At 40.9% G+C, this 22,303-nt stretch overlaps 1 protein-coding gene across 4 annotated transcripts in view; it reads right to left on the bottom strand.

Moving 5' to 3' along the window:
• Positions 1-1,268: 1,268 nt before the first annotated feature.
• Positions 1,269-22,303, bottom strand: part of LOC124271904 (uncharacterized transporter slc-17.2-like) — a 31,926-nt gene continuing 10,891 nt past the window's right edge. For 2 of the 4 annotated variants that reach the window (XM_046707079.1, XM_046707078.1), the window contains exons 2-12: positions 20,558-20,683; positions 18,997-19,163; positions 18,364-18,597; positions 16,794-16,881; positions 13,946-14,041; positions 12,446-12,570; positions 12,002-12,151; positions 9,894-10,026; positions 9,193-9,343; positions 5,287-5,377; positions 1,269-1,632 (exon numbers count right to left, since the gene is read on the bottom strand). In XM_046707079.1, coding sequence (XP_046563035.1) covers positions 1,354-1,632; positions 5,287-5,377; positions 9,193-9,343; positions 9,894-10,026; positions 12,002-12,151; positions 12,446-12,570; positions 13,946-14,041; positions 16,794-16,881; positions 18,364-18,597; positions 18,997-19,163; positions 20,558-20,663 — 1,620 coding nt within the window. In that variant the 5' untranslated portion in view covers positions 20,664-20,683 and the 3' untranslated portion in view covers positions 1,269-1,353. Of the gene's footprint in view, positions 1,633-2,673; positions 3,329-5,286; positions 5,378-9,192; positions 9,344-9,893; positions 10,027-12,001; positions 12,152-12,445; positions 12,571-13,945; positions 14,042-16,793; positions 16,882-18,363; positions 18,598-18,996; positions 19,164-20,557; positions 20,684-22,303 lie in introns of those variants that run through there. The other 2 variants (XM_046707081.1, XM_046707080.1) reach the window with 2 other exon arrangements.

Here is a 22,303-nt window from a genome sequence, read left to right as displayed (position 1 = left end):
ATTACACTGCAGTATCTTCCTTGGGCGTGTAAGAAAAAAGTTGAAGTACACGGCCTGTCATAAGGAGGAAGTATCACCTCTCACTAAGATACAGAACAACCAGAAATTATTGAGAATTTAAAGATTCACTCATTACTCACGTATTAAATGTGAATATTAGCGGAACAAAACTCCAGATTCAAAGACAGGTGAACATTTAGTATTTTGTCAAGTCACCATGGGCAGCAACGCAGGCTTCAATGCGGCGGGGCATACTATTGATCAAAGAAGTTAGAAAGTCGTGGTCCATGCTGTCCCAATATCGGACCATCTCTTCTTTCATTTTAGCAATATTTGTCAGATTTTTCTTATTGACACATTCCTTCATAAGTCCCCAAACATTTTCCATTGGATTTAGGTCCGGGCTATAGCTTGGCCAATCTAACAATGTCATATTTTGGGTCCGAAACCAGGCCTGTGAGTGCTTTGAATGATGTGTTGGGTCGTTGTCCTGCTGGGAAATCCACAATTTCCATAGAACTCGTGAGCAGACGGAAGTAAATGTCCCTCGAGAATATCTGTGTACCGCTCACTGTTCATATTCCCTTCAAATACACAGAGGGGCGTTGCCCCTAACACAGATATGCCACCCCACACGTTAAATTTCGGACTGTACTTTGGGCGCTGATACAAAGGTTTTTCAGTTTGTTTGGTCCAGAATTTCAGTGTTTGAGGAAACATCCACACACAACTTTCATCTTAGAAATTCACATTGTCCCAGTTAAAATTTCTATGCTGTAAGCACCAGTTCAACCTTCGATCCTTTTGTTCAGGTTTCATGATCGGTGATGGAATTCCTCGACTTTTCTGCAAACCCACTGCATGCAGCTCAGTTCTAATTGTCTCCTTAGAGACAGCCACAGTTGCTCTATCAATGATATCCAGCCTTAAGTTTTCTAAACTCCTTCGTTTGTTTTTAGAAACAAGAATACCAAGCCGCCTCCTGTCACCGACAATCAATTTTCTGGGCCTACCTGCGCCTCCCTGGTGCTCAATGCCATATCCATTTGCAATATTTTTCAAAACACAATAAACAGTGGACAAAGGGATGCCTGTTCTACTTGAAATCACTTAATCTGATCAGAAGTCCTTGTTATAATATAAACTTCCTCTTCTCTAAATCATCCATACTGAGGATCACTGAAAATGTCGTCTTCTAGCAAGTAAACAAAGGGGGATAACTCTTCACAAACTATTGCAAAAGGATTAACGGAGTTGTCTCTCTTGAATGAACCAAGCACTTGATAGCTGGTCAAGGTTGTTTATACTAGAAATCCAATTAAACATATTCCTAAAATTCTCAATCATTTCTGGTCATACTATATCTGTTTCCTTTTCTGGAATGATGGCCGGTATATTGTTACTCAAACTCTCCGCAGGGTTCGTTGTCTGCTTGTTTGATAAAAGTACGTCTTTGAAATCGGTGACTTTTTCCAACATAGGCACCCCCTGCTCCTCCCCTATTTCTATCACCACCCGGTCCACGGCCCAGGGCTGCAGCTCCCCCCTGGCCTGGGTCCCAAACACGACAGTTCCCAGGACACAGAACCCCCCACACACGTAGAACACGTTCCTCCATTCCTCCTGGGTTTTCTGTTAAGGGAGAGAGGAGTGAGTGAGTGAATGATGGCTGGAAACAGGCACGCTGAGGTAATCACCAGCACATGCATAATAAAACTGATGTGACATAAACAAAACAATAAGGCGTAATCTCTGTTACAGGATCGTAACTATATACTAAGTATTGTGCATGATCGTAGCTAAAGGACAAGGTCGTAACTATAGGACTAGGTCTTTGTTACAGGATCGTAACTATAGGTCTAGGTCTGTGTTACAGGATCGTAACTATAGGACTAGGTCTTTGTTACAGGATCGTAACTATAGGACTAAGTCTGTGTTACAGGATCGTAGCTATAGGACTAGGTCTGTGTTACAGGATCGTTGCTATAGGACTAGGTCTGTGTTACAGGATCGTAACTATAGGACTAGGTCTGTGTTACAGGATCGTTGCTATAGGACTAAGTCTGTGTTACAGGATCGTAGCTATAGGACTAGGTCTGTGTTACAGGACCGTAGCTATAGGACTAGGTCCGTGTTACAGGATCGTAGCTATAGGACTAGGTCTGTGTTACAGGATCGTAACTATAGGACTAAGTCTGTTACAGGACCGTAGCTATAGGACTAAATCTGTGTTACAGGATCGTAGCTATAGGACTAGGTCTGTGTTACAGGATCGTAGCTATAGGACTAGGTCTGTGTTACAGGATCGTAACTATAGGACTAAGTCTGTGTTACAGGATCGTAGCTATAGGGCTAAGTCTGTGTTACAGGTTCGTAGCTATAGCACTAGGTCTGTGTTACAGGATCGTAGCTATAGGACTAGGTCTGTGTTACAGGATCGTTGCTACAGGACCGTAGCTGACAGACAATGTCTCCGTTACAAGTCGTAATAGGGTTTAGTCTGTGTTGTAAGGTCGTAGCAAAAAGAATGAGTCTGTGGTGTAGGGCCGTGGTAACGGACTGGATCTGTACCACGAGAGTTACACTAGTCAGAGAGTGTGTTGTACCGGGTCACTCCGATCTGTATTTGTTGAAAAATTTATCAAACATTTCCACACAAATGTCACACTGGGCAACATGAGATACCTTTATTCGCGTCACCAAAACTAGATATCTATGCCACTGGTAAAATGTTGAAGTTAATCGAACAATGCTACGGGTTTTTTTCTAAAAGCAGCATGAATACGTGTGTTTTGAACCCATTATCAACTCATCCACTTTCATTACCTGGTTGCCTCTGGAATGTTACTCAGACTTAGCGTATACACCTGTATTATACACCTGGAAAAAAGTATCGCAACACCAGAATCAATTGCCAAAATATAAAATATTATTTCACAGACTGATGCACGGTTTATAGATATGATTCTGTTGGTGTGTATGGCTCACCCTACATGATTACAATGGATATTCGCGATGCACGTGCTGCTGCAAGCTGTTGAACACGTGCACTCTTGTTCTGAAAAGCAAGTTTGCGCCATTCATCATTACAACGTGTCATCACACCAAAGCACTGGAGCAGACAATAACTGATGAAATGGGTCCCCCTCAGTTGTGAAATGCTAAAAGATGGCAGATAATTGGCATGAGAAATGCTGGAATGTCTTTGAGACAGATTGCTATCCAAGTTGGTCATCATCCTTCCACAATCAGTAGGTTGGTACGAAAGCACCAGCAAACAGCAGATGTAAGGGACAGGCAACGCTCAGGTATAGACCCCGGTGCACATCTGCAAGAGAAGACGCAGTCCTGATGAGACATGTACGCCGTAATCCATTTGCTACAAGTAAGGTGTTGAAAAGGGACTGGTTACCCAATCCGCAATTTTCCCACAGTAGGGCCAGAAACCGGCTGAAAGATGAGGGATATGGTGCTAGAAGACCAATAAGACGACCCCTGTTAACAGATGGACACAAAGCCGCACGTTTAGCTTGGTGTAGAGCACGTCGTGGCTTGAGAAAAGTTCACTGGTCTGATGAAAGTCGTTTTCTTCTGTACATGGTCGATGGCAGAGCACGTGTATGGTGTCGTAAAAACACGGCAAGTGCACAGAAAAACATTCTGGAGCAGGTTCCAGATGGCGGGTCGATTATGGTGTGGGGTGGCTGTCTTACGACTGAAAGCTCCAGCTTCACACTGTGGGGGCTAATCTTACTGGCCAAAGATATCAGACGGAGATTTTGGTGAGGGTTGTTGTGCCACACTTTGACAATCACCCTATTCTCACAAGGCCAGTGTACATGGATGACAACGCTAGGCCCCACAGAAGTCGGACAGTGACGGATTACTTACGCCAGGTAGCAATCACAACGTTACCATGGCCAGCACGACGTCCAGATCTCAATCCAGTTGAGCATGTTTGGGACATTTTAGGACGCCGAGTGCTTGAGAGGGTTCCACCAGTACAGAATCTTGCTGACTTCGAACTTGTTCCCCTACAGGAGTGGGATAGACTACCTCGAAGACAGATACAGCGTCTGGTGCACTCTGTGAGAGCGTCTTCACTCGGTCATCCTGGCATGGGTGAATACACTCGATACTGACATTATCACCTGTTTTGGTAAATTTCTTTCGTGTCCTAGCATGAGATATGCATTACACGTGTGTAAACCCACGTACTGTCTTACTAGCCCCATACTTTTCGAGTGTACGTTTTACCTCAGTTTACACCAGTATTTGTAACAGTAAAGAAATCATTGAAGTGAAACTCAATTGGGCATCAATGTCGTAATTTTCTATTCAAATACACACTGTTTTAACAATGGGTTACCATGTTCATCAATTGGCAGCATTGTGTTTCCATACTATGCAGTGAAATGTATGGGAAAAAAACAAGGTGTTGCAATACCTTTTCCAGGTGTATATATCACTGAACGTATCATAAAACATGTGGTAATATAAAATCTTGCTTTTTGTAGTGTTATTTGTAACGCAGTGATTCCAGGCCTCTACAGAGGGAAGGGTTCTGAGATGTAAAGTGTTCAGTTATAGCCCAATCTTCAGCCTGAATAAGGTAATAGCTGTGATGCGAGGTCGGCCATGCAAGGTTGGTCATGGAAGGTCAGTCATGCAAGGTCTGCACAGCCACTGTTTGTATTCCCTCAGCAAGATGACAATCTAAGTATTTGTGGGTTGCCTTAACACCTGCTATCTAATGGCGTTTGATTTAGTTACACGAGCATGTTTCGAGATTAGACATATACTACATTTTCGAGATCACAAAACGGGTGTCATCTGTGGCAGTAGTAACAGGGAGTGAATATATTCACTCCATGAATGAGTTGACATTTTCTTGGGCAACGGGATGTATAAAAAATGTATAATCATATGCAGTCGTCACGATGAATATGTAGTTGTTAATTGTTCAGCCCTATTCTCAACCAGGAAGAGAGCGTCCGGACAAAATAAATAATTAAAATTATATAACACTTATTGCGCAAAGATTTTGTATTGAAAACATATTTCATTATTTTACGACGTAGCACGAGACGCTTTGCTTCGGAACAATTTGTAATAACTGTGGGTCATCAGTCTGACCTGGTTCGTTTAAGAAACGTACAGGAGTTAGAGGTACTTTTAATCACAACAGGGCGTAGAAACCTCAAAGGGTTGGAAAATTTGAAATAGTTTATATTTTTCGTCGAGTTTTGGGTGCATGGATGATAGAACACGGAATCGCAGACTTACATGAGGAGTCATGGCACCTGCAAGAAGCGGTGCTACCATTCCTGGCAATGATGCAATTGTGTTTGAAATACCGACGAGTATTCCAGCATATCTGAAACATAAAAATGTATTATATCATGAGTGATGTTACATACTGCTGCTTTGTTGAAGACTTGTATGATACTATTTCAGCTGTGTGATAACTGTGGAATATTTACCATGGAAACTGAAGAATATTGGCATTTATGGAATAGGTCTTTCACAGATAAGAATATATAGACATTAATAGTCGAATGTGTTAATTGATATCTGTACCATATGTTGGTTAATAACTGCTCAGTTTGGACACAGGTGGTCATGTCATATATTAAACGGCAACTTCAAATGTTATTTCCAAGCTGTGGTGTATGGAAATTAATATCAGTTGATAAATGTACCATGTGTTGGTTCACAGCTAGTGAGTTAGGACACTGGCAAACATGGAATATATGCGTGAGCAACTGTGCATAACGACATTGCAAAGAGGGGGAAAAACATTAGAAATTGTGGAAAACAACATTGCCAATCGTCGATTAACAGCATTACCGACTGTATATAACATCACGATTGTGGATAACAACATTACCGACTGTGGATAACAATATTACAGACTGTGGATAACAACATTACCGACTGTTGACAACAACATTACCGAATGTGGATAACAACATTACCGACTGTTCATAACAACATTACCGACTGTGGATAACAATATTACCGACAGTGGATAACAACATTACCGAATGTGGATAACAACAACATTACAGACTGTGGATAACAACATTACAGCCACTGTGGATAACAACATTACCGACTGTGGATAACAAGATTACCGACTGTGGTTAACAGCATTACCGACTGTGGATAACAATATTACCGACTGTGGATAACAACATTACAGACCATGGATAACAACATTACCGACTGTGTATAACAAGATTACCGACTGTGTATAACAACATTACCGACTGTGTATAACAACATTACCGATTGTGGATAACAATATTACCGACTGTGTATAACAACATTACCGATTGTGGATAACAATTTTACCAACAGTGGATAACAACATAACCGACTGTGTATAACAACATTACCGACTGTGTATAACAACATTACCGATTGTGGATAACAATATTACCGACTGTGGATAACAACATTACCGACTGTGTATAACAACATTACCGACTGTGTATAACAACATTACCGATTGTGGATAACAACATTACCGACAGTGGATAACAACATTACCGATAACAACATTACCGACTGTGTATAACAACATTACCGATTGTGGTTAACAATATTACCGACAGTGGATAACAACATTACCGACTGTGTAGAACAACATTACCGACTGTGTATAACAACATTACCGATTGTGGATCAACAATATTACCGACAGTGGATAACAACATTACCGACTGTGTATAACAACATTACCGACTGTGGATAACAAGATTACCGACTGTGGTTAACAGCATTACCGACTGTGGATAACAATATTACCGACTGTGGATAACAACATTACAGACCATGGATAACAACATTACCGACTGTGTATAACAACATTACCGACTCTGTATAACAACATTACCGACTGTGTATAACAACATTACAGACCATGGATAACAATATAACCGACTGTGTATAACAACATTACCGATTGTGGATAACAATATTACAGCCAGTGGATAACAACATTACCGACTGTGCATAACAACATTACCAACTGTGTATAACAACATTACCGATTGTGGATAACAACATTACCGATTGTGGATAACAATATTACCGACAGTGGATAACAACATTACCGACTGTGTAGAACAACATTACCGACTGTATATAACAACATTACCGATTGTGGATAACAATATTACCGAATGTGGATTACAATATTACCGACTGTGGATAACAACATTACCGACTGTGTATACCAACATTACCGATTGTGGTCAACAATATTACCGACAGTGGATAACAACACTACCGAATGTGTAGAACAACATTACCGACTGTGTATAACAATATTACCGACAGTGGATAACAATATTACCGACCGATTACCGAATGTGTGGATAACAACATTACCGACTGTGTGGATAACAACAACATTACCGACTGTGTATAACAACATTACCGACTGTGTATAACAACATTACCGATTGTGGATAACATTATTACCGACAGTGGATAACAACATTACCGATTGTGTATAACAACATTACCGACTGTGTATAACAACATTACCGACTGTGTATAACAACATTACCGACTGTGGATAACAATATTACCGACTGTGGATAACAACATTACCGACTGTGTATAACAACATTACCGATTGTGGATAACAACATTACCGACTGTGTATAACAACATTACCGACTGTGTATAACAACATTACCGACTGTGTATAACAACATTACCGACTGTGTATAACAACATTACCGACAGTGGATAACAATATTACCGACAGTGGATAACAACATTACCGACTGTGGATAACAACATTACCGACAGTGGATAACAACATGACCGACTGTGGATAACAATTTTACCGAATGTGGATAACAACATTACCGACTGTGGATAACAACATTACCGACTGTGTGGATAATAGCATTACCGACTGTGGATAACAACATAACTGTGTATAACAGCCACCGACAGCATAACAACATTACCGACTGTGGATAACAACATTACCGACTGTGGATAACAACATTACCGACTGTGGATAACAACATTACCGACTCTGGATAACAACATTACCGACTCTGGATAACAGCATTACCGAGTGTGGATAACAGCACTAACGACTGTGGATAACAACATTACTGACAGTGGATAACAACATTACCGACTCGATATAACAACTTTACCAATTGTGGAAAACAACATTGCCGACTGTGGATAACAACATTACCGACTGTGGATAACAACATTACCGACAGTGGATAACAACATTACCGACTGTGGATAACAACATTACCGAATATGGATAACAACATTACCGACAGTGGATAACAACATAACCGACTATGGATAACAGCATTACAGACAGTGGATAACAACATTACCGACAGTGGATAACAACATTACCGACTGTGGATAACAACACTACCGACTGTGGATAACAACATTACCGACAGTGGATAACATCATAACCGACTATGGATAACAGCATTACAGACAGTGGATAACAGCATTACCGACAGTGGATAACAATATTACCGACTTTGGATAACAACATTACAGACAGTTGATACCAACATTACCGACTCTGGATAACAACATTGCCGAATGTGGATAACAGCATTACCGACTGTGGATAACAACATTGCCGACTGTGGATAACAACATTACCGACTGTGAATACAACATTACCGACTGTGAATACAACATAACCGACTGTGGATAACAACATTATCAACTGTGGATAACAATATTACCGACTGTTGATAACAACATTACGGACTGTGGAGAACAACATTACCAGCTGTGGATAACAACATCGCCAATTATGGAGACTGCGAACTGTTAAAATACGTGTAACACCCTTTGCACCTGTGAATTATATGAAAGAAATCATCAAGCAAGTCCAATAAATAATTATAATGACTTAACGTCAGACTTGCGAACCAGATCTTGAAAACATATAACTAGTTACATACATGAAAACAGTCAGAAGGACTACCAACTGATATTGACAAACATTCAGCACGTAAACCATCCCTAACCTCCAACAGTGATTGTAGCATGTGATATTGCATATTATTTCAATCTAGAACAATAGAATTTCCTTTGCATCAAATTCCAGGTGAAGTACACACGTGACACGTTCATTTGGTACAATATTTCAAAGGCCAAGAAAGACCTGCCTACCTTGGAGCGAAATCGACAAAGTTGACCAGGTAGCCTGCCGTTGACAACCCCATAAACCACATGGCTATTGTGAGCAGAGCTATGGCGACGTAGCGGTGTTCAACATCCACGAAACCCGTCGCTATCAGACACGCACCAGCTCCAAGGAAGGCTGGAATTCATAGCAGTCAGTGAGTGAGGGAGTTGGATTTACGGCAGGGTCAGCTGCATGTTGGCCTGCATTCCCCTGGCACCTGTCGCTTTCGGAATAAGACAAAATCCTTTCCAAAATGTCAGCATCATACGATTTTGTCTAAATCACGAGCATGTGTTCATGAATCACAATCAAATAGTGATGACACCGGGTGTTCGCAACAGGTGGAGGTGTCCTGTATCCCCGCTGGGTTAGTAGGCTGTTCAATAGTAAAGACTGTATTAGACCCAAAATCCCATATCATTTTCCTCCGAGACATCATAGAAGATATCACAGAAGCAGGGAAAATCGATAGCATCGCCAAACCAGTTCGATTATTCTTACTTCATACTTGACCCCAATTTCAAGACGAGGAACTCAACTGGATCGGAATTGTCAGTTATACTAACCATTACTTTCGAATAGCCTCAGTTGCCCAGGTGCTTAGGTACCTCAATGACCGGAATAATACACCTAAAATAATTCCATTCTGAACTGGAGTCCCATCGGAAATGCCAGTGATACTGACCGATACTTTGGAATAGCCTCCGTGTGGCCGAGGTGCTGAGATATTTCTTTGACCGGAAGTAGTCAGCCACCTGGCCTGTCAACACTGCGGAAACGGCCTGGCTGGCAAAGGTCATGGAGGACAGAAGGCCGTTCTTGTTAAATGGAAGAAAGGAGGCAGATAATTTCAGTTTTTCAATCAGATAAAACACTGATGTAGATAAATGAGCTAATTTAGTTAAACGCTTCTGAAAAATGCATTTATAGAAAATAATGCGTATCAGCTAAACGTGAGTCAAGTTCGTTTCAGGCCTCAGACGTTGTCGATTTTGTTGAGACCCATGAGCCCGGATATGGTGCTGGAAAACCAAGACAAGACGTTACTGAAGGCCGAAACAGTCGCCGAAACCCTGCACCCGTATCAAACACATCACCATGTAATAACCACTTCTGGTCTGCTTCTATCACCATCAAATGTGGCTGCATTCTTACTCAACTAAACACGAGTGTTTCGTCTTCTTACTATGGCACACATATCAACCCGACTTACACACAACGTTTTCGCAACAGTGTTGGAAGGTTGTAGATTGGTAACGTCATGACACAACGTCACAACGTTATTATGACGTCATTTTATATGTCACAACGTTAAATGTCGTATTTCCTTTAATAACATTGTTTCAAAGGACTTCCAGACCCGGCGCTTATTGCGCTCACAGGATGAAAGGTAATTACTTGTTAGTGAGCGTTACGTGAAAGTTAGGGACCATTCCTCAAAAATTCTATTTTGGGATCAAGGGAGAATACATTTATTAAAAAAACCGTACCCATATTAGAGGGAATACGGTATATACGTTGTCAAAACATTGTGAAACCACTATTACACAATAACTTGGTGTGAGGGTAGAGTTTTCTATAAAACTTTGAGATTCATTCTGCACTATTTAGCTGCAGCTTCAGAAAACACACGACCAAAACAACCTGCAAATTGACTAATAAACATTGAAGTGAATTTCTGCTTTGTTTCTTATGTACTGTTCACTACTTGGAAAACTATTCAACTATTAACGTTCAACTATTAACGCTAAACCTATAACGTGACAACGTATAAGTCGTGAAATTGTTGTGACAACGTGAAATTGTTAGCTGGGAAACACATCACCATGGAAAGCCATTTCTGGTTTATTTCAGTCAACACCATATTTCCTTGATGAGAGAGAGCCTTTTTCCTTACTTTCCTTTATGAAAAGACTTTTAGAAGAAATTGTGTTCATAATGTACTGTATGTTATTTGATGAGTGGACTGTGATGATAAGTCTCGGTGTCCTGTGACCGGGGTCAATTGTAACAAGGGCGATTACTCTAATCGTTTTCGCTCAAGCATTGTGTAGGTGAGTAGAGTTATTTCCCTTTACTTTCCTACGGTACACATCCAGGCGTTTTTCAGCTGCTCGCTCATGGCGAGATACAGCTGACGAAGAATCGTTTTTCACATAGGAAAATAAAATTTTCACAAAACGTAATAAATGGTTAAATGCAGTAAATGTTGCTTGGTATGAAACTAATTAACAAGTGTAAAATTGAGGTATTACGACATATTTTGAAGTAAAAATATATGTTCAGTGTTATGTTGATAGTATCAGCCCTCGGGTGACATATTTTGGTGCTAGTCTTTGTATTATATTTTGGGCATACCAATACAAGAATTTAAACCAAAAACATTTTAAATGTCGATGGTGATAAAGGTTTAATGTTAATCAATTGTAATACTTGCAGTCATTGCATTTGATACGTAATAACTTTGTAACGACACGTTAGTGAACTTTAAATGACACTGAGGTTTAAAAACCAAGATGCCAATGTACTAGTTAGTACCGATTAACTTGGTGAGCGGTCGAGTAGTATCGAATTACAAGAAGTTAAGTTAAAAGTGTTACAATTGACCCCGGTCTCCCCTACTACAGGTTGACCGCAAGGGATTCTCGTGCACATGAACTCGGCTAAAGTTGATATTCAAATATTGTAACACTATAAGACTATATTGGCTCCCAGGAGTTAAACAGACAGGTAAGGTTGACACGTGAAGGTGATCGCCACACCTATAGCTCATGCTTATGCGAGTTAACGTACCTCAGTTATGTCAAAGTTCAACACTTCTTTCAGAAATAGAGGCGTATTTGTGGTTAATGTGTATGCTGTCCAGTTAAAACACACGTGTCCGGTAACGCACGCCCACGTGGCCGGAGACGACACCATGGCCCACCATGGCGTCTTGTGATTCTGCCAACACAACAGTAATGTTAAGGTTATACTACACAGAAACACAGGTACACATTGTGATTGGCATGGAATGTATCAATATATATGGTATCATCCGAACCTTTAAATGTCGACAGACTTTAACTGGGATGCCTTTAACTCGAATTAGTGAATTAACTCTAAATGATTGATTATGAGATCTGCAGAAGAAATCACAAATGTCACAAGTGACTTGCAGACTTTAAAAAAGCAAATGATAAATGGATTTCATGAGCTGTGGTGTTTTCAGCCATAACATCGTAGTAACAAGCTTACGTTCTCTTTCTCTCCAATGCTCCTTATGATGTGGTCCTTCTCTACTTGTGAGATGCGGCGATGTTGAGACGGGGTGCTGGCGACAGTATAGTACCACACTCCGCACCAGATCATCGTGATACCACCTACAAAGAGTACCCGGTAGTACTGCCTCACACAGTACAGAGAGAGAGAGAGAGAGAGAGAGAGAGAGAGAGAGAGAGAGAGGGAGAGAGAGAGAGAGAGAGAGAGAGAGAGAGAGAGAGAGAAGAGGGGGGAGAGCGAGAGGGAAGAAGGGAAGGGGAGAGAGGGGGGCGTGAGAGAGGGAGAGGGGGGGAGGTAGGGAGAGTTTGATTAAACGCCGCCGGATCTTCACGGGTCCCCCATTATTCAGAACTGGTAGGACACAATTACAAATACAGTATGGACGCTGTATCCTCACCCAACGATGGCCCCGTCATCAAAAACACGGAAAGCCAAGTCAACTGTCATTGAAAAAGCACGTGAACATAAGGTGCACGTCAAAAGAATAAATTGCATCTGACATTAATTTAGCGCTAATGCTTCAAATTAGGAAACGTCCTCCATATGTGTAACATGAAACGTTTTGAAAGCTTTACTGGAGCCTTGGATGTCGGAACCAGATCATGCAGCTTTCGATCAAGTGTCGCATGGCGTTCTTTGAAAGGGCATGACATATTTTACCTCAAAGGTAGTCAAACATAAACACTAAAGGTAGAAGCTGCTGGAATACTCTTGGACATAAAGATAAAGTTGAAAAAAATGAAGTCATCCGTGTTGTGAAGAACCCCTTTAATCTAAATATATGTGCATAGATCAAAATATGAAATGAGCTTTTTATCACGTGTAGCTTATGGCTGAGAATTGGCTTTTTGCCCGTTATTTTACTATCGTAATTAGATCATTGATGTCCCTGCAGTTAAGTTCAACTTCTTGGCTAAAATATATTCTTTGGATGTTGCTTTTGAGGAGAGCAGGATTCGTTCCCATGACTGATGACTGCATGACTGATGCTTGTCTAAAACGTTCTATCCATATTCCATTTATCCCAACGTTCTATCTATTTTCACATAGGTGTAATCTACCAGGAAGTCAGCCATTTCACAACTTTTTTCATCTTTTTACATTCATTTTGTAAGCTTTTATTTGTCCGGAAGGTTTTTGAAAAGACGTGTAACTATAGCCACGGTTACAATGACAAGTTGAAAATATTTTCTTTTTTGAGAATATCTAACGTCAAGAAAATACTCTCTTGAGCATTTGAGAATTCACACTGTAAGTGAAGACCACTTGCCTCGAATACATTGCTTGAATATATAGAAATACGTCCTTGATTGCATTAAGAGTGATAGTTAATCTCTCTTCCGCCTTCCCCTCTAGATAACGAACCCAAACATATCCAATCCGATGGTATTAATCCTTTGAATCAACTAACTGAAACAAAATGTACATGTAAAAATGCATGTAACTAAACAAACGTATACACGGATCAGATGTTACCTGTTAAATAAAACATGGAAGCCCATCCATTGTCGAAGCCGTACTTGCACAGGTAACCCGACATGGCGAAGACAGCTATGCTCCCCACCTTAGGACCTGCATAGGAAATACGTCACGGCACTAACATGTGTGGTATATTACACCAGCTGCAATCCATTATTCGGTTTAGGAACGAACTAATTTCCAGTTTAATAGTTTAATTATAAAATACTCACGGCTGAAGCGATTATACAACAATCAAACATTATGCCTTTGGTTGACTTATATCATGCAGTTAATTTATGAGATATAAATACTGTGTTTTCAAAATAAAGCCACTTAGCCTGTACATGTTACCGCGAATTTAATTTGAAACGAAACGAGGTTGAAATGTGAAGACAAGAAGTGAGGACAAGAAGTGAAGACAAGATGACTTAAGAAATGAACGCACTACTATGTGCGTACTCACAAACACATTCTGAACTTAACTGGTGTTTTTCGATAAATAGGCCAGTAATGAGCTGATACTAATGATAATGACACTCTTGATGGATTTGTGAGTTTAGAAAATGAGAAGAGTGAGTTTGTTTAGTTTTACGCCGCTTTTAGCAATATTCCAGCAATATCACGTGGGACACTAAAAATTGGCTTAACACATTAGCATGAGAAGAATGGTCGTTACTGAAGAATAAGGGTCGAAATCAGATCAGGAGCCACTGCTGGACTTATCGACTTATTCAGGAAGACATTTACATTTATCGTATCCCAATTGCGGAGTTCGGTGCTCATGTTGTTGATTGGATTGACACGATTATTTACACATTTACATATAGCTGGAATATTGCGGAGTTCGGCGTTCACAACAAAGCAACGAGATAAGGTCGTATCCAAGCAGCACAATCGTCATGTGCAGTGGTATCTCTCACAAATATACTGTTCGTAGACTTTTGATTAATTGCAAATATAAAAATCTGTACTGTTTCGTCATAAAGAGGAGAGGTGTTCATTAAATTACTGATAACAAGGATTATTTTCTGAGGCGTAGCTACGAAACTGGACCCCGATCCACAAAGCGTTCGTAACGTTACGACCTGTAACGAATGTCGTAGCGCTACGAACATTTTGTGGATCAGGGCCCTGGCTAGCTATTCTCGAAACGTTCGTAGCCCTAAGAACTTCTTAAGCACATCCTTAACACATCCTTAATCAAAGTTAAGAATTCTTAGGGCCCTGGGTCTAGATTTTCGAAGCTCTCTTAGCGCTAAGATAGTCGTAAGTGCCATTCATTAACATTAACTTACGACTATCTTAGCGCTAAGAGAGCTTCGAAAATCTAGGCCCTGGTACATAACAGGATACATGTATTTGAACACGACCTGTGTTAGACAAGGCTACCTTTTAAGTCTGTTATTATTTCACTATTTTTGGTATAATTAGCAGCAACACGTTTACACGCTGAGAGGAACCTTTTTGGTTACTATTTTCTGAAAACAGTTCATAGAAGTCATCTCTTTATCGACTTCAAACACCACGCCTTTCACGTGCTATCGCTTTATCGTTTTCTTACGGCCGTATAAAGCGGTGTCCCCTCTCGGCCACCATATTTTTTTGTTGTTGATGACAGGCTTCTAAACAAGCACAAGTGTTACTTCTGAAGAAAGTTAGGTCCCGTAATGTGCTCGAGCTTCCACTTGTATAGGTGGGGGGCACCTCTGTGGTGTAGTGGTTAGAGCGTTCGCCCGGAGAGCGGAAGGTCTCGGGTTCAATCCCCGACCGCGTCATACCAAAAGACGTTAAAATATGGTACTTGTTGGTCCCTGTCTGGCGCTCGGCATTAATGGGTACAACAAGGACTGGTCGGCTCGGAGTCAGTATAATGTGTCTGAGTAGGGTATTTATGCCTCACTGCGGCATGGTATCTCAGTGGGCTAGCACTATAAAACCAGCTTAAGTCTGGGCTAGTACAAGCAGCCGCACATACACATACACACGCATGCACGTCGTCATATGAGCGAAATATTCTCAAGCACGACGTTAACCCAATTTCACCTCACCTCACCCATTGAGTCACCTCACCTCACTTGTATAGGGGATCTTTGCGGAGATCACTAAATTTGTTTCGTTTGGTAGCCATCTCTTGGAAGTTGAAGAATTATAGGGTGGACACAATTTATGGGGTTGCTGTCAAGTTATTTTTAAAAACTTCCACTGAAGCAGTAAATATTGTCATCCACGAGAATTGTTGACTGCAGCTCCTGAATCTAGGTGACCTTGTCGAAGGTTTAAAGTCTATATTATGTGAGGATTGTATGTATCTGCCACGTAACTAGAGAACATGGATGTTTACTGCTAGCATTAAGCCCATCTTAAATTGACTTGAATAAATAAAGGATGACGAGACGAGACTCCGGAGAATGACTACGTTACGTATACGACCTAAGATGATTTCCAATTCTCTTGTCATTGTTATAAGCTAAGTATTAAATGTCTTCTACATTGTTACTGTTTGGATATTACAGTTTAGAGTGAGTGAGTATGGTTGTACGCCGCCTTTAGCCGCATTCCAGCAATATCACGACACCAGACTGAAATAAGCTTTACACATTATACCCATGTTTGGAATCGAACCAGAGTATTCGACCTAACTAGCGTACTAGGCTACTCACAGTTGTTAATAAGTACTTACAGAATAGTGTTCAATAACTATGCTAAATTAATGTAAAGAAATTCTTAACCAAAAAAATAGACTGAAGTTTAATTAATAAATTCATATAATTGCTTAACGTATATCACTATACAAAAAAGTATGAATATAGCAAAATGTACATCGTCAAATGACCTTCAACTGTAATCTGTATTTGATATTTACCTGCATAGGCTACGGCCAGTAGTTTTGTCCTCTCTAATGGCGGCGCCCATTTCCCCCACATTGTGTGCATGGAGAATAAGTACACTCCCTTGGCAAAGTGAGAAATATTGTCATATGTATTCATAAATTCCATAAAATATGTCAGATATAAAAAGAAAAGGTAATGTAATAAATTTGAAGACTAACAGATCGATCTTTGATCATGTCGATGAACAATGATCCATTCAGAAAAATTGCCCTGATTGGGATTCTGGGATAGAATTAGTAAATAGTTACAAACAGCGTACACTTCACTCAACAGAAAATGGGTACCCGGTGGGATAAGTCATATGACTATATATAACCTTCTAGCGCATCGGGGCGGTGGGGTAGCCTAGTGGTTAAAGCGTTGGCTCGTCACGCCGAAGACCCGGGTTCGATTCCCCACATGGGCACAATGTGTTAAGCCCATTTCTGGTGTCCCCCGCCGTGATATTGCTGGAATATTGCTAAAAGCGGCGTAAAACTAAACTCAGTCAGTCAGTCTAGCGCATCACAGGCAGCTTGGGTTATCTTGGGCATTAGTTGTCTACTCTATGAGCGTGCCGTCGGTGTGGATTTAGCCCAATATAAAAGGATTAATTATTACTCTGTAAGAGTGTCTAGAATGTACAATGTATGTTTACATTTAACCGTTTAAAAATGTGATTAAATCCTAAATATAAACTGACTTACAAAAGAAAGTACACACCTGATGCTTTGGTAAAATGTTTTCCTGAAAACAGCGTGATATTTAGAAAAGTGTTTTGATTGCGACTCACAACTCACAAACATTGTGTACGTGTTGCAATAACACCATAGATATCGTACCCAATTGGAACATTGCTCGCAAAATATTGACGTTGTTTTGATAGTCTCAAAACACCAGGTGTGTACTTTCTTTTGTACATCAGTATACATTTTTGTATTCAAGGTAAGAACACGTAGAATGAGCTACCGCCTCACAGCCTAAACACTGCCTAAATACTACATCCCCAAGAGGTGAACATGTGTATGATGCTGCAGTTGCTGTGTAGAGTTGCGTCCCATGGGCACGCCAAAAACCTGTGTTCTTGAGTTCGAATCCCTGTTCGCCCCCATGATGTTTCCAGGTCTGCTTGCATCATGCCGGTGTTCATGGGTTTCACTATAATGGTTGTCGCCTGAAACCACGTCACTTCAGGATTTCCGTCCATATTAAACCTTTTCGCCGTGATATAACATGATCACTGTAGAGATTTGAAACCGGGAACATCCGGGTTAGAATTGGTCTTCAGCAACCCATGCTCGTCGTAAGAGGCGACTAAAGGGATCAGGTGGTCAGGCTCATTGACACATGTCATCGCATCCTAATTGCGTCGATCGATACTCATGTTGTTGATCACTGGATTGTCTGGTCCAGATTCGATGATGTGCTGGAATATTGCAGAGTGCGACATAAACCTACACTCACTCACTCACTCTTGTTACATGCTTCATTGTCGACATCACATCTGAAACAATGTAATGACGAGACGTACTATCAACACATGTTAAAAACGGAAAGACCTACCTGTGAAATGCCAAGAAGCCCTCGTAGGACGTATACAAGATATTTTGTAGTCCGGGCTCCGATTGGTAGAAGCAAAGATGCGACCGAGCCAATCAGCATCCCGATAAACATGACGTTTTTCCCGCCATATCTTCCAGCCAACCAGCCCCCTGGGATTTGTACAACCATGTAACCATAGAAATAAGCGCTGAGCATTCCAGATTGTTCCGTTTTGGACCAGTAGAACTCAGCATGCTAAAAAACACAATGTACAGAGCTGTGAGAATTACATATTTCAAATGTTGAATTTGAAAATACATGTTGTATTAATACGCTCGATTGATAAATATTAACACAAATAAAACACAAAACAAATTTAAACTGTGGCATATGTAGTTTTCTTCTTTTAAGATAACAAAAATGAACGCTGTGGGAGGGGAAGAGAGCCTGTTAACTAAGAGGACAGTCAGTTTCAAAGGATTACTTTTTAAACGAAAATCAACTGTGAAAATTAATGCTTTGAAAAAGAAGTGTAACTTAGGGTGAATAAATTATATTTAAGGAGTATGGATTCAAGCATTTCTCGCAGCTTCGCCAGAATCAACACAGTTGTTCCTTGTTATATACCAGTACCTCCGAGTTCTGAACCAGTACCTCAGTAAATTTTGATGAACTGTTAGCTGCGTTGTTGACGCTGCTGTCTGTGTCGTTCACCATGCACACGATCGCCATGCTGAGACCGGCCCTGCCCGATTCCACCATGATTCCTCCGAAACATCCCACGAGTGCCAGCAGCCATCTTTGGGGACAGCCACTGCATCCTGTATGACATCGAAGAGATAATATTTAATACCGGACTGTAAATATTGCTTTCACTACATCTCTCACATGGTTCATTTTCGGATATCATAAAACCTGTGCACGAACCCAGCATCCTAGTCCTGACATAGTGGACGTCAGACACACTGCACCTACCATGCTGCCTTGTCCTGACATAGTGGACGTCAGACTTACCATACTACCTAGTCCTGACATAGTGGACGTCAAACCTACCATGCTGCCTAGTCCTGACATAGCGGACGTCAGACACACTGCACCTACCCTGCTACCTAGTCCTGACATAGTGGACGTCAGACACACTGCACCTACCATGCTGCCTAGTCCTGACATAGTGGACGTCAGACACACTACACCTACCATACTGCCTAGCCCTGACATAGTGGACGTCAGACACACTACACCTACCATACTACCTAGCCCTGACATAGTGGACGTCAGACACACTGCACCTACCATACTACCTAGTCCTGACATAGTGGACGTCAGACACACTACACCTACCATACTGCCTAGCCCTGACATAGTGGACGTCAGACACACTACACCTACCATACTACCTAGCCCTGACATAGTGGACGTCAGACACACTGCACCTACCATACTACCTAGTCCTGACATAGTGGACGTCAGACACACTGCACCTACCATGCTGCCTTGTCCTGACATAGTGGACGTCAGACTTACCATACTACCTAGTCCTGACATAGTGGACGTCAGACATACCATACTACCTAGTCCTGACATAGTGGACGTCAGACACACTGCACCTACCATACTACCTAGCCCTGACATAGTGGACGTCAGACACATTGCACCTACCATACTACCTAGCCCTGACATAGTGGACGTCAGACACACTGCACCTACCATGCTGCCTTGTCCTGACATAGTGGACGTCAGACTTACCATACTACCTAGTCCTGACATAGTGGACGTCAGACCTACCATACTACCTAGTCCTGACATAGTGGACGTCAGACACACTGCACCTACCATACTACCTAGCCCTGACATAGTGGACGTCAGACACATTGCACCTACCATACTACCTAGCCCTGACATAGTGGACGTCAGACACACTGCACCTACCATGCTGCCTAGTCCTGACATAGTGGACGTCAGACACTACACCTACCATGCTGCCTAGCCCTGACATAGTGGACGTCAGACACACTGTACCTACCATACTACCTAGCCCTGACATAGTGGACGTCAGACACATTGCACCTACCATACTACCTAGCCCTGACATAGTGGACGTTAGACACACAGCACCTACCCTGCTGCCTTGTCCTGACAAAGGGGACGTTAGACACACTGCACCTACCCTGCTGCCTTGTCCTGACATAGTGGACGTCAGACACACTGCACCTACCATGCTGCCTAGCCCTGTTTTCCTCTCCTTCGGGCTCTGATGTGGTAAAACTTGCAGACCTAGTCTGACTAGTATCGGGAACAGTCCTATCTTTACAACAGTTCATCTCTCACACGAGGTCCGACACTGAAAATAACAACATTGTATCTTTACTAACAAGAGTGATCTATTATCACACAGGAAATAACAACATTGTATCTTTACTAGCAAGACTGATCTATTATCAGACCGGGACAAACAACATTGTATCTTTACTAACAAGACTGGTCTATTATCAGACCGGGACAAACAACATTGTATCTTTACTAACAAGGCTGATCTATATCACACGGGAACAAACAACATTGTATCTTTACTAACAAGACTGACCTATTATCACACGGGAAATAACAACATTGTATCTTTGCTAACAACACTGATCTATTATCACACCGGAACAAACAACATTGTATCTTTACTAACAAGACTGATCTGTTATCACACAGGAAATAACAACATTGTATCTTTACTAACAAGACTGATCTATTATCAGACCGGGAATAACAACAGTGTATCTTTGCTAACAACACTGATCTATTATCACACCGGAACAAACAACATTGTATCTTTACTAACAAGACTGATCTGTTATCACACAGGAAATAACAACATTGTATCTTTACTAACAAGACTGATCTATTATCACACCGGAACAAACGACATTGTATCTTTACTAACAAGACTGATCTATTATCACACAGGAAATAACAACAGTGTATCTTTGCTAACAACACTGATCTATTATCACACCGGAACAAACGACATTGTATCTTTACTAACAACACTGGTCTGTTATCAGACCGGGACAAACAACATTGTATTTTTACTAACAAGAGTGGTCTATTATCAGACCGGGACAAACAACATTGTATCTTTACTAACAAGACTGGTCTGTTATCAGACCGGGACAAACAACATTGTATCTTTACTAACAAGGCTGATCTATATCACACGGGAACAAACAACATTGTATCTTTACTAACAAGACTGACCTATTATCACACGGGAAATAACAACATTGTATCTTTGCTAACAACACTGATCTATTATCACACCGGAACAAACAACATTGTATCTTTACTAACAAGACTGATCTGTTATCACACAGGAAATAACAACATTGTATCTTTACTAACAACACTGATCTATTATCACACCGGAACAAACGACATTGTATCTTTACTAACAACACTGGTCTGTTATCAGACCGGGACAAACAACATTGTATTTTTACTAACAAGAGTGGTCTATTATCAGACCGGGACAAACAACATTGTATCTTTACTAACAAGACTGATCTATTATCACACCGGAACAAACAACATTGTATCTTTACTAACAAGACTGGTCTGTTATCAGACCGGGACAAACAACATTGTATCTTTACTAACAAGACTGGTCTGTTATCAGACCGGGACAAACAACATTGTATCTTTACTAACAACACTGATCTATTATCACACCGGAACAAACAACAATGTATCTTTACTAACAACACTGGTCTATTATCAGACAGGAATAAACAACATTGCATCTTTACTAACAACACTGGTCTATTATCAGACAGGAACAAACAACATTGTATCTTTACTAACAACACTGGTCTATTATCAGACAGGAATAAACAACATTGTATCTCTACTAACAACACTGGTCTATTAGCAGACAGGAATAAACAACATTGTATCTTTGCTAACAAGAGTGGTC

This window comes from Haliotis rubra, unplaced genomic scaffold (assembly GCF_003918875.1).
Source record: "Haliotis rubra isolate DU_JTF1 unplaced genomic scaffold, ASM391887v1 Scf164, whole genome shotgun sequence".
In the NCBI taxonomy this organism is placed as follows: domain Eukaryota; kingdom Metazoa; phylum Mollusca; class Gastropoda; order Lepetellida; family Haliotidae; genus Haliotis; species Haliotis rubra.
The sequence above is the reverse complement of the archived record's forward strand: the minus strand, read 5'-3'. Positions and strand labels throughout refer to the sequence as shown.